At 30.3% G+C, this 14595-nt stretch overlaps 1 protein-coding gene across 12 annotated transcripts in view; it reads left to right on the plus strand.

Annotated features, from left to right (window-relative positions):
• Window positions 1-14595, plus strand: part of spen (spen family transcriptional repressor split ends) — a 131177-nt gene that overhangs the window by 79667 nt on the left and 36915 nt on the right. For all 12 annotated transcript variants that reach the window (XM_076406009.1, XM_076405682.1, XM_076405823.1 and 9 more), the window contains one exon: window positions 3809-4069. In XM_076406009.1, the coding sequence (XP_076262124.1) occupies window positions 3809-4069 (261 nt within the window). The remainder of the gene's footprint in view (window positions 1-3808; window positions 4070-14595) is intronic.

Here is a 14595-nt window from a genome sequence, read left to right on the forward strand (position 1 = left end):
ATGACCTATAAGATCACACAACTGCGCAAATAGTATAGTAGTATGGAATTCTATTTTATTAAACCATGTTTGGTACTACCATATGCCAAGATATATACATTTTACTTCTAGTAATAATTTTTCCGATTGAAATATTACAAATGGATAGAAAGTTAATAACAGAATAAAAATTTCTTTCTCCTTCGGAACCCATGTACCTGTCTATACTATTTACAAATCTGTTCAATATTAGAATGCAAGTAAATTAGAGGCTAGTGATGCTAAAAAACATATTCTATTGCATCAGTCGATTTCTGGTTTCCTAATCGAATATTATATCTACATAAACGTTGTTGTGGTAATTTAATTTGTTGTCGTCGTAAATTTTTCGCAATTATTATTTTGTAAATTCATTGCCTGTGTATTTATTCAGTAAACTCTATAAAATTGGTGAAAAATATTTTTGTATCAATGCCGTTATTCCAATATATATTTTTGTTAATTTGCTTATTACTGTTACTCAATCTACAATAAAAATTATTTTTGGGTGAAAACTAAAAATATTTTAAAATTTATTCAATATTATTGTTTTATTCATCATATTGATATCGATCAATTAATAATTTATAATTAACATAAAGAATTATGTATTATGATATAAAAGCATATATTTGGAACGTTTATTTCAATATACTGTATTAGTCACAGACGGTCCAAATTCCCTACACTCTTACATAAGTTATGTTTGCTGTATTACACATATAAGTATTATATAGTTATAAGACTTATATGTGAATTGTTAAAAATAACATTTTTATTTTACTTGAAAAACTATATGAAGTATTGAAGTATGTAGAATCATTAGTGTAGAAAAAATACATTTTTTTAATAACAATTATAAAATAATATTTTCTGATAATTGAATTAATTCATTGAAGTTTTTGCCAAATATCGTCACCAATCTGTAAATGTTCAATCACATTTAAGTCTGGGTTCTGTGACAATTATATGAATATGGAAATTTTGTACATATATTAATTTTTTCTATAACTATTTATGGCTATTGTCATGTTGAAAATTCCAAATCAGAGGCAAGTCTTCATCAGATTAAACACGATAGTTTGTCTAATTCCAATATTGTTTAATTCCATTTAGCATTGGCGTTCTCTGCTGAAAACTGAAATAGTTTTCTCTGTTCCTTTAAATTAAGATTTTCTTGGCTCAACTGTTTTTTGGAGTTGTTGTCTTGGCTTGATTACTACGTCATAATAAAATTATTTTAAACAAAAGTAACTTTTGAAACTTAAAAATACATGTAGTTCCCAGTTTCGTGTCGTGTTCTTAATACGGGGAATACAGATTGTCATCACCACAACAATACCGAGGAAACAATTATTCAACCACCATTTTTTTGCCGATGGTACGAAAACGATGCCCATGACGTTCCGCGTTTCTCCGCATCGTAGATAATTTTCTGACGGTGAATTTGAACTTTTTTCACAATTCTTCCTACGTTTCCATCGGCACTGCGTTCGTCACGGATTGGTTTTGTTTGTCGACAGTGTGAAATTTCAAATTATCGTCGTCGTAATGATGTCTGCACAACACCACAGCTATCTCAGAGTCAGTTCGTTTTTTCTTTGTGCGCCGGGCGTTCTTTTTTTAATTCCTATTTTTTTTTTCATTGCTGTGAATGATGGGTATATAATGAGAAGCTTTGTCTTATTTAATTTTTTTAAGAGAATGATGAGAAATATTTTAAATATTAGTATCTTTATTTTTAAATTGCTGGAAGAGTTTTTAGAAACAAAAAACTTCTTTTAATTTCGGCACTGTTATATTGAATAATTTTAAAGATTTTTTAATTAGATATAATATTACCTGTTTTAGCTAGAAACTCATTTTTTTTTTGTTTTGTTCATTATTATTATTATTTTGAAACTATGAAATTTTACTTTTACTTTACTTGTTTATAGAGAACGCCTATGTTATAATGGTCATAATTTCTGTTTTTTAATAAACCCTAATAAATACTAATTTTAAAAAAATCCATACAAAATTAATCAATAACCTTTAAATTGAAATTAAAAAAACACCAAATTTTAAAAAAAAAATTTCTTAAATTTAACTTGATTTAAACTTACCCTTGACTTATAATTTTCAATTAAATAAATTAGTTTTAAATAATTATTTAAAATTTGACGCCTTATTTAAAAAAAATCGGTACAATGTATTTGATTTAAGTATTGTCCACCGATAGCCGCTATTTTTTTCTATCTTTCAGGCAATTTACGGATTCCCTTTCGAAAGAATGATGTATCTTTTGAGACTATCCACGAACCGACCAATTTTTTGGTATTTTCATAAGCGAAGCACTGCTCAGACAGGTGACGACTCATATGTCGGAGCAAGTATCGGAAGGAGCATGGTATGGATAATGCGGCGGTTGGGGTAGCACTTTTCATGTTTATGTTTCCAAGTAATTTTCTCCGGTTTTACAAGATGTGGTCGAGCGTATACTGAAGAATAACATTGTCGTGTTTTTGCTCGTATTCTGGCCGTTTTTCGCGCAGAGCTCAGCTTTAAAGCTCATATTATACCAAACCAAACTGATCCCACTAAATACAGAGCATTAGCTTGCAGCCATGGATATTCGGCTTTGTCATCGATGTTTACTTTTAATGTCTCTATACAGCATAAAATAGTCAAGCTTTGAAATAATTCTTGTTATTCCATGTTCTTCAAGCTATTGGAAATGGTTTTCTGTATTACTCCCCACAATCTGGTATATTCTTCTTGCGTTTTAATCATCATTATCGATCGAGTAATGTCTTCAAATTCTTGTTTTATTTGCCTGCCCAAAACGATCTTTGTCTTTGGTTCCACTCCACTTTTAAAAGGTTGAAATCAATATTCACATATTAAAATCGGTGGTTATCATAACATTTGATTCATCACCAGCATCATCTTCAGTCACCTTTTTCTTTAAATTGAAGTTAAAATGTCAAACTTTCCGTAAATGCAACTTACTCGCTACAGGCAGACATTTTCAATGCACTGAAAACGATGTTTGCTCATTCTTCGACAAAATGATACATAGTGAAAAGTGAAGCCTGTCTGTGAGGCTTCAACATGAAGTTGGTTACAAATGTACCCGATGCAATTTAAAACAGAGTAACACAATCTATTATATAATCAAAGTCGTAATTATAATTTGCAAAATAAAAATGCGAAAGTAGTAAAAATCATTTAAAAACAGCAGACTGAACAAACAGAAAAAATTGCATTGAAAGGTATTGTCAAGTGTGCATACACTATTTTAGTAATGTTGAAAAATACATACAAATACTCTTTATATTTGTTTTATTCTTGTACAGTAATTTGATTATTTCTTTTAATTCAGGTAATGCAATTGTTATATACATTATACATTTTTGATGGATTTATTATTGCTTTTAAGAGTTCAGTATTCTATTCCTAAACATTTTTTTTCCGGTTTAATTATTTGTGACTATATTTTTTTATGTTATGTTTTTATGTTAAAATTTATTTATTTTCTATATGATTTTTATTAGCCGCTAAAGTTGAGGGATTTTACTTCATTTCATTTGGATTTTAAAAATAATTAATTTTAACCTTACAATATTAAAAAAAAACAAATTAAAACCTATTAGATTAGTTAGGGGATGTTATGGTATGCGAAATAATAATAAGGAAATACCCTGAGTAGATTGTTTTTCAATTTTACGACCTAGATGAATTTTAAAAATTATATTAATGATTTTTCTTAAATGAACGTAACTCTGACAAAATGTTCTATTTGTTGCAGATATGGCCGAGTGCAAAGTGTTAAGTTATTGCCAAGGGTGTCCGAGGAGAAGACGGGTGAGGTCTCGATGGCGTGCACGGTGGCGTTCATGGACATCAAAAGTGCGTCCAAGGCTCATAATGCCGAGCTCAAAATCGACGACAGGACTCTGAACACAGAGTACTACGAACCTGCTGCCATTCCGTCCGCGGCGTCTCCCCAGGGCACGCCCCCACCGTATTCTACCTCACCTGGTTCAACCAGGTTTCCCAATGGTCATGGGTAAGTTTTCTTTTATTATCTTATTTAGTCATTGATATCATCAGAGTTCCGTTTAAAGAATTCGAGATATTAGTCAAAGTATTTTATTATTCTGGGGAGATATCTATAAAACGAAAATCTTTATTTATTATATTCGATTATATATAGATTCATGATTTTTCATATTTACCAAATTCTGTACCATCATTGTGTTTTTCCATCATCAGTCAATGTGGTCGTTAATTTATAATTAAAATTATATGAGATCCAAGAAAATATTTTTTTTTATCTTTTACTTAATTTTGAAAAGTTTTGTGTATGCTACTACAACTTTATTCAACCATGCATGTTACGTTGAACGACAATCAATTTAGAACGTATAACATGTTTTAAATTATTATTAAATGTGCGAACAAGGATAAACACTGAAATAATCTGTACCTACACAAAAAATAAATCTATTTTCCAGAAGTATCAAATTGTACAATATAGCAAATTTTTCTAGCTAAGCTTTGGCAGTTTCTATCGTGTAAATGCTATTGCGATTTAACAGTATTATGGTGGAAATTAGAAGTATCTTTAGGTTGATGTTGATTGCACAATGATATGTTCCAATTGTGCATCATTGTATTAGAAAACTGGATATTCAAGAATATTAATGTAAATTCAATTATATAATTTAATTAAAATTGTGTTTGAAACAATTTCAAATGTATCAACGTTGTGATGTAAAATTGTGTGAATAATTGAATTTAAATTCCAATATTAAAAACATATTTTTTTAAGTTTCATTCAGATAAAATAAGACTTACTTTTTTTAGATTGTTGTTTGATTAAAGTTTGGTTCGGTCCTAGAGTTGCAGTTTTTGCTAAATCTACATATATATAATCTATTCGAAGTTTATTTGTATATGTCATCGAAATTTGTTACGTCAAAACGTCGTAATTTTGTCGCAACAACTCGTGAGTTTTAGTCCAGCTTAGCTTTGACATACAACAAAATTCTAATCTAAATAAGATAATAACAAAAATGTTTTCAGATATAATTTATTTTAACATTATAGTACATCTACAAACCACAGTTAGTTATACAATAATAATAGCCAATAATTTATAGGTTAGAGTTATATTATAACCTCTTATCACTATTGCTTTCAAGAATTTTGTATACGTTTGACAACTGGATGACTTTGACAGATTCATTTGTTTAGGTGTTCGAACTAATCAGACAGCATTGTGTCTCTTTTTAACCAGAATAAAATGAGAAGGAAAATATTGTCTCATTCTAAAACGAATTTACAAATTATTGCAGGCAATACATTAAACATTATGATGGCGCTTTTACAAATAAACTTTGAATAGACTATCTTTTGAATGTATTTATCAAATCCAATGCATTTCTTCCTAAATTGGTTTGAAAATGATTGAAATTACAGCTTGTGATTTTTAAAATTTTAATAAGTTTTAATTTTCAAATTCAAGATTTATCGAACGGTCATGCTAGGTTGGTATTGTTTAATAATTGTTCAATTGTTTGATAATTCAATTGAATGATAATAAGTTCTTCAATCTGTGTATCCTATCTTTCTTAATAATATACTGATTATTTTAGTTGATTTTTCTATTCTCTGTACTTCTTGATATTAATTTTAAAATTAAATTTTCGTTACTAATTATGTTTTATTTCTTTTTTTTTTATTTAAGGTGAACATCTTATATGGTTATTTAAGACGTATTAAGTGGTTTGAACTATAAAGATTATTTGGAATCTTGGGATTATACTGATAGTGTAATTAATGGGGTTTCTGTCAAACCGGAACAACCGCGAAATTAGATAGGTTTCTTCTTCTATCGACGTGGACGACCCCAAACTCGGATGATCGATGGGGGAAATCCGATAAGACGTTTTTTTATGCCAGTCGCCATATATCATTTCCGCGGCATTCGTTAAATGCGATTTTCATGTCCTTTTCGGTTGTGCACGAGCCAGGTCCGAGTTTTATGATGCAAGAAAACGCGAACCGAACGCCATCATCCAACCACGGCAACACAGAAAAAAAAAACGATAAATTGTGGAAGCGAGATATTTTCGTCGGATGAAAAAACTAGAATGTGCTGCCAGATCTTTCAGGGGTTATGCTCCTATATGCCATCATGCCGTTCAGCTTCAGTAAATCGGAATTTACACGTCAGCAATAAGTTTTTCTTGGATTTATAATACTATTTGAATATCTATTTTGAAAAATGTTATGAACGTAATTATTTATTTCGTTCTTTAGTGTAGTGGAAATAATCGATCATTTTGAATTTCAAGAGGTTGCGTTGCATAAAAGAGAAAAGTTAATCTGATAAAGGGTGTGAAAAATGTTTGTGGTAAAATGGAGATACCTTGTCCAAAGAACGATGTTGATTTGGCAGGGATCCAATCATCGATCCATTTTCGTACTTTCAGCAATTCGAAACTGTACTAACCAATCCATACTCGATCTGAACAAGTGGAAATCAGAAGACGCTATGTCTGTTAAGTACGATGGGTGCAATAGTGCGTCCATAATAACTCTTACAACCTGCAACCGAGCGTTGTCATGCAAGATAATGAATTTGCTTTTGTCATTCGCTGTTGCTGGTCTTTTTTCAATTGACATCGGAAGATATCCGCAACAACGATTTCGGAATTGCCATTGTAAATTCACTTTGCAACGACAGTCACAGTACGCCACAGAAAAGTTTTCTTTGTTTTTTGCTTGATAAGCAATGAAACCGCGATGTTGCAACCGTTTGAAATTATATTTTAAGTGAATACATGTTGTAGCAATTCCTCCCTCTGTTTGGATCTTTTCCATCGCATGTAAATGTCTAGAAACAGTTGATTCCTTGACTTTTAGGATATCTGAAAGTTCTTGTTGATAATTTGAGCTAGGTTTTCGTCCTACAAGTCTTACAATTTATTCTTTTCAAACTTTTTTAATCCTCCAAACCGTTATTTTTCATTGACATTGAAATCACCATTAAATCATTGAAACTAAAACCGAGAATTGAGATATAACGAGGCAGCATAGGTGTGATGGTCTTCGGTAGCTATTTTTTTCAAATGAAACAATAAAAGTAATGAATTAAAAAATGAAAAGTTCTGTCTGTCATGCGAACGCCTGTATACACTGAATACTTATATATCGTTGATCAAAATACAAGCATGCACCAAATATTATATTAACGTATGAATATCTGAACCCTAATCTTTATATATAGCAATATGTAAGTATTTTCCTAATTAAAAACAATGTAGTTTGAGCAAGGTACATATTAATATATCACACGCTGTCATTTATTGCATTTAAATATTTACAAATAGTAATTTTAATGTATCTTTAAGGTGGCCATTCGTTTGGCCTTGCACTCATTGGACCGGCTTTGTGAGGTGATTTTCTGTACCATTTTTTTTTTCACTTCGGATTTTGTAGTAGTACTTCGTAGAATTAATTATGGTGGCTGTTTATATTTACTTTACTTACGTTATGCCAATTTTTTAATCTAAATAGCTAAATAGATCTATTTCTCATTTTAAATATGGAAACATTAACTATGCCGTAGTGATGCTACCGAGCTGATCCAGATTGTAATGTGGTGTCTCTAACTCTGTTCTAAGAAACGTTCTGTTTAATTTATAGAAAATTCACGTATAATTCCAATTGGGTATAAGATGGGTTTATAAGTAAGGCCTAGAAAGAAGAATACTAAACATTAGTAAGTATTAAAATATTTACTTAAATGAAGGATATTTGAAGATAAGACCAAAAAAATCATTAAACCTGGATTTATGTAAATACCAATTATTTACTTATATTTTATGTTTAAGTATTTGTTGATTGTTCCTTTATCTATTTTATTATATTCTGTATTTTTTATATTTTATATTTATATTAATCTAATTTATATTATGACCTGTACAGACATACATATATGAAACTTATTTTCAATAAGTACAAAAAAACAAATTTCTGGTCCCTCATATTTTTTGCAGAAAAATTCAATTTTCCACTGTAATTTAAAAGTTTTCTGTTGTGAAATATGTAGGAAATTTGAAGTCATTCTGTTCATTTACCTAGTTACCTACCAGTTTAGGATTTTTTCTAAAATATTTTCATGAAATGTTTGAAAAGGAAAAAATATTTCAGGTGTATTTGTATCTAGCTGTGTAATTATACTTTTATATTTTATTTAGCTATGTAGATATATTTGCTGTTCCCGAAATTGCACGAGATGCATTGTTTTATTGTAAGGAAAGTAATATATCGTTACGGACCATTGAATTGTATACTCCATTCACCGGATTCAATTGCATTTATTCTTTTCGTTCTTGCGTAAATAAAACCATTTCTGGGACATTAAACAGCTAAGCTATGCAGGGACGAAATACATAGACTTCTCACTCTTCCTAGGCAAACATTGCATAAAATTCTGGAATCCGTTTCAGCGTCGATCGATGTGAAGTTTTCAATATCGACGTGAAGGTTTATAAAAATCTTTTGAAGATTTGCGACTTTGTTTTTTCAATATTTTATGTATTTTTTCCCAAAAATAACCATTTTTTTATAGTTTTTTAATTTATTTTATTACATTTAATCTATTGAACAATAAATTGGAATTACCCAGAAAAAAAACATTACGCTCAATGTACGGCAGAGACGTGCAGTATCTCGTGATTTGTAATTGTGAATGTAATAAACGCTGTTATCAAATGAAGGTAATTCATGCAAAGTGTTGCAGATCAAAATAATTGAAGTAAGAAAAATCGTTGTTAGGTAAACAACTTAACTATTTTTGCATCTACTTTGACATCTGCAAGATTCGGAACTCTTTCGTAACGTAGTGAACTAGTCTCTTAAAAGTCTTTGCTTTTATTAATTAGTATTTTTTATTAATTAGTACTGTAATTTCATGTAACGATTACCAATTACAAAACGGCACATTTTAAATATTAAAATAATTTTTTAAAATAACTATCAAGTATCCCAAATTAAAATAAAAATTATCTACTAAAACTACTTAAGCTAAAGTTAAAAATACACTTATACACTAAATAAGTTCGTGTGGTTTGGTTCGCTTCAATGTTATAATTTCCTGCGTGTTCTCCAGCAGCTGTAGTGCTTCCACTGGGATTTAGCAACCTTATTTCATGTTTTAATGCGAAATCTTGGATCACTTCATGTATCCATTTGATTTCGAGGTCATTGTGCAGGCCTTCGTTGGTTACGTAGTTTTGGGTGTATTGGATTATTAGTTGGTTTTATGTCTTATTGCAACCCCATGTTTGCACCCTAGAGGTCCAAATAGGCTTGTCAGTCAATTATAAGACTGATAAACCAATTTCTTTGATTTTAGATCAAGTTGAGAGTATCTTCCGACTAACCAGCACAGTTGCTTCACTTTGAGTTTAATCTGCTCCGATTTTTGTCTAATGTGATGTTTCCAGTTTAACTTATCATCGAGATATATTCCGAGGTATTTGGCTTATTCTGCTTGCATCAAGTGATATAATTAGGTTTTTGTCATTTCGCCGCAACGCAAAATTAACATGCACAAATTTGGCTGTAAATTTGCACATATTAAGCTGTATTTTCCAGTCTCTAGTCCATTTGTAGATTTTGATGATTTGACATGGTAACTGTGTCGTCGGAAAATGTTCTAAGTACTGTTTGTTTTGTTGTTGGGATATCAGCTGTATAGAGCAGATATAGCAGTGGTTCCAAGACACTACCCTGTGGAATTCCAACCGAAATAGGTTAAAATGTTGAGAATGCCCCTTAATAGAGACTCTAAATTTTCTTTGGAAAAGATATGATTCCAGCAGTAGACAATGATTCCGCGGTAGTAATTTGCTCATTTTGTATATTAATCCCAAATGCCATACCCGGTCAAAAGCTTGATCTATCATAAATGATAACATTTCTACATTGATCACCGTTTTGTTGATAGTAAATACCATTTCACTGGCGCCAGCATAATGGTGCCATGAATTACTGTATGTGTTAATATAACTAATAAATTAAATTTGTATTGGAAAATCGGAAATCGTTTAGTGCAAGGGCCATTCAGTTTGCTTTTTAAGCACTATAAGATATCGTAGAAATATTGTAGACAACTGCTTCTATGGTTTAGTGGTTAAGGCGTTTAGTTCCCAAACGGAGGTCGCGAGTTCGATATCCGGCGGGGACGGTAACTTTTTGTTCTTGTTTAGTTAGAACATTTGTCAAATCATGTAGGCTAGGTAGCGGACCCCGGGGCCTGAATCGCTCCTTATTTTCAATCATTGTTTCTTTGTTCCTATTTTTGCTCATACAGGCTGAACCTTTACTTGGCGTACCCCATAATATTAAATAAAATAATTGCGTAAGAGAAGAATAAAATATTTTTAACAAAAGATTGAATCGATTTCCAAAAATAAATAAGGAACTCACTAAAAATTAAAAAACAATCAAACCTAGATTATTAAGACAAAAAAACATTTTAAAATAAAATATGTACATAATAATTGTTGTATAACTAAATAAAAATAAACAAAAGCATTATTTTTTAACCTATCTACTGTGCGTATTTTATATTTTATTACACACAATTTAGCTTTAACCTACCTAAACCTATTTAATTATTTCCAATACTATTTTAACTACTACCAACTGATCACCCTACAGATAGTCAATACTAGCAAATAAATATATTAGAAAGAAAATCTTATATGTCCTGCTCTTATTTAAATATTGATTATTCCGCACATTCAAAAGCAGTGCTACGAAATACTTGCTCTTTTTAAACTAAAAACCCGTTACGTGCAACAGATGTTGCTCTGTCGTGATTTATTACATGAAAAATTCTATTTAAATTTATGAATATACAATGGCGGAAGTTGACTGTACCTTATGGTCGCCGAAGGACATCAGGATAACCAAACTTTAATTAAACATTCGCATCAGTTTTGATGGTGTGATTTTTTTAAAATGTGTAAATAGTATAGTTTTATAGGTATTAATTTACCTAAGTTAATATTAAAATTTTATTAGTCGTACAATCATTAAATATCACTCAAAATGTCATAAAATCTAAATTGTACAATGTTCTCTTTTAAGATAGACAAAATGAAACTTGTATTGAAGTGATCGTTGAGCTAGATTGCTGCAATGTTTACATGTTAGTGATATATGTCGTTAATACCTGTAATTCTTGTGAAGGTGGAATAGTAGTATCTGTTTGGTATGCATTTTATATGTTTTTACTCTTTTGAACTATTTTGCTATAAAAACGGTAATAACAGTGCCAATACTAATAACAGGGTAGGTTTTTAAATTATTTGTATACAATATTTATATTCATAATAACAATTTAGAAAGCAAATAATAAATAGAAATTAAGCTTTATCAACTAAGCCGATCTTTTTATTTTCATTTGATTTATTTTCGTTTTAATGTGATATATATTTAACATATTATAACCTTAATTTCTGTCCGTATCTTAGTGCATGAGAAATAATATTAGGAGTGATTTCTGGGTCAAGTATCAGATATTAACTTAAGCATTATGATGTAACATTAGTTTGTGTTAAGTTAACTTTTAAAGATACTCCTTGTGAAATTTTCGGATTTTTAAATAAAAAATATGTAATCACAACCAGCTATAAACCACTAATGGTACTGGGTGCATTTTTTATGTATTACTTAAATTTATTAATAACAATATTTCCTAAATATCTTGACATTAAATATGAATTGGCGATATTGCATTTGGCAATCTGAAGAAAATGTAAAAATATATTAGCTAAAAAATATGTATTAACTAAATATGTTGATTAACATTTTTACATTAAACATTTAAAGCTATTAGTTAAAGTATCTTTATTAGTATGTTCATACCTGACATACGTATTTAATGTCTATTTGAGATCGGAGATTGTTTCGAAATGTTTTAAAGTTGTTCAAATAATTATGCTTAAAAAACCTGATAAGCTGACAGAATAAGTCAGGTCTTTTTACTTAAAACGTATTCAATCATTTATAAAAATACCAGAATTTGAGTTTGGATTTCGAAATCACCACTCAACAATCGACCAAGTGCACAAAGTAACAGCGATTATTGAAAAGGCGTTTAAGAAAAGAAATACTGCCCTGCGATATTCTTGACCGGGTTGGCATTTGGGACTAAACCAAAAGAAACAGTACTTGGAATATTTCACGATGCCATATTTATTATGGTAAAATATATATCTCTGTCTAAGGCTGTAGAAAAAGTACATGTGACAGTCGACAGGATCTACAAATGGACTAGAGACTGGAAAATACAGCTTTATAGCTCCAAATCTGTCCTTGTTACGGATAAATTACAAAAACCTAATTACATCACTTGACTGGTGCCCGATTCCTCAAACGGAATCAGCTAAATACCTCGAAATCATTTTGATTGTAGGTTAAATAGGAAACATCATGTTACAGCAGAGATCAGACTCAAAATCAAGCAACTGTACTAGTTAGTCGGAGGATCTCTCAGTTTGGCCGAAAATTAAAAAGGTTGTTCTAGGATTAATTAGCAATGTTTATCGCTCTATAAACAACGAAGAGCTGGGTCATGGTCTCGAAATCAAATGTCTTTACGAAATTATCCGAGTTATTTATTTCGTACTTGTTTAGCTTGTGTATTAATACAAGTACAATAAAAGTAGTAATACATTAATTTGTAAATTAAGATTTTACTAAGTATAAGTAATAAAAAAATATATAAAGGACCGTGTAGAAAATTCTAAAGGGAACAGTAATAAATACATTTTTTTTTCACTATTATTAGACCGAAAAACATTCAGCCGATGTGTCGCATCTTACTACAACAACAAAAACTCTATACACTCGAGTTAAAGTTTCTACGCGTTGTGTCCTCTTTTATACACGAAACTACTTCATATCTGCGATATCTCTACTGCACTTGAAACGCAGACGAGAGGAGAGCGTCCGAAGTGCATAGACCTTTGGAAACTGAAGATTCTTGTTTTGTTACCATCATCGTTTCAACACGCCCTGGGTCATTATAAACATGGCACCATTATAAAAGTTCCCAAGCACAATTGGAACAGCACTATAATGGCCCAGCAGCCTTAAGTAATATTTAATAACTAAGTTGCATGTTGATGGAAGAAGAGTTGGGGGAGGAGTTTTCGAAGACGAGACGATGAGAGTTGGATAATTGTTGTTTCTGAGTGTAGAACATGGCATTTTAAGCGAAATGTTTTGTTAAGCTGTTAATGGGTACTTACAATATTGTTAGCAGTCGTCCGTTAGAAGTCATATAACGTTAATAATTTGAACACTTATAAACAATATAATCAATTGTTGTATTCAAAATCCAAGTATAAATGTGACATTATTGTTTAAATTAATTAAATATCCAGTGTGGTTGTCTAGTGGACAATAGCGATAATAGTAAAAAAGAGTAAAAATAGGTAAATACTTGTATGTTATGATGACATGATATGACACTGAATTGTTACTGTAACTATATATTTTGTTTAATTCATACATTTTTAATAGTCGTTACCACTTAACCTATAATTTGTTTTTACATTAATTGAGGCTTCCTTTCAATTAATCCATATATTTTTTATATTTCAAATTTAGTTTCTTTTTAATGATTTTTATTAATTACATCTTACATTAAATGTGCTTAGTACAATCTTAATTTACGAATAAATTTATTACTACTGTTCTGTTGTACTTGCATTAATACACACGCAAGACGAGTACGGGATTAATACATCAGTATGCGGAGAACTTTGTTTTGGTGAATTTGGATTGTTAACATTAGCAGATCCCTACTAGCTTCAAGATTTTTTCTTGTATAATAAACGTTTATGTCGGTGTATTAATTCGGATTGTCGTCTACCACATTTTTTTTTCTTTTAAAGCATGCTAAAATTCATTCTTCTCAGGTAAACCAACTTCTCTGCAGCCCTCTTTCATAACAAAAATATGTATTCTGGATGTTTTACAATATTCAATGAAATGGTAACAAAAAAGACGGAGTGGGGGATGATAATTGTTTTTACTCATTTATATTTGATTTGATTGATTACTGTGTTATTGTTGTTGTTTAACTATTTATTGATTAATTACTTCGGCTATCCATCACATTAGACATATATAGTTCTATTGAAGACCAGTTTATCACTCTTAAAACGTAAAAAAATATTTTTGTTTCTTTTTTATTTACTCAATTATTTTTTATCTGATTACCAAAATACTTAAAAGCCTAGATCGAATTTGATGTCTATTTGCGCATCATTTTTATTTGTTATATTTATTATTTGGACTCGATCTACTGCTTAACTTGTTACGTCCTTGCTTGCCAGTAATCGAGATACCAACTTAGAAATAAATCCAGAAGACATTCGGTCTTATCTAATTCGATAACCTTCATTTAAGGAATTTACAAAGGTTGTGGAACTGAAAAAAATATGCCAATGGTTCTGAGAGAATCTTTTGAGATGGACTGTGGTTCAGAGCCCACCTGAC

The sequence above is a fragment of the Rhynchophorus ferrugineus genome, unplaced genomic scaffold (genome assembly GCF_030347505.1).
Source record: "Rhynchophorus ferrugineus isolate W39M unplaced genomic scaffold, kcgeb_rfMv2 rfM1, whole genome shotgun sequence".
Classification (NCBI taxonomy): domain Eukaryota; kingdom Metazoa; phylum Arthropoda; class Insecta; order Coleoptera; family Curculionidae; genus Rhynchophorus; species Rhynchophorus ferrugineus.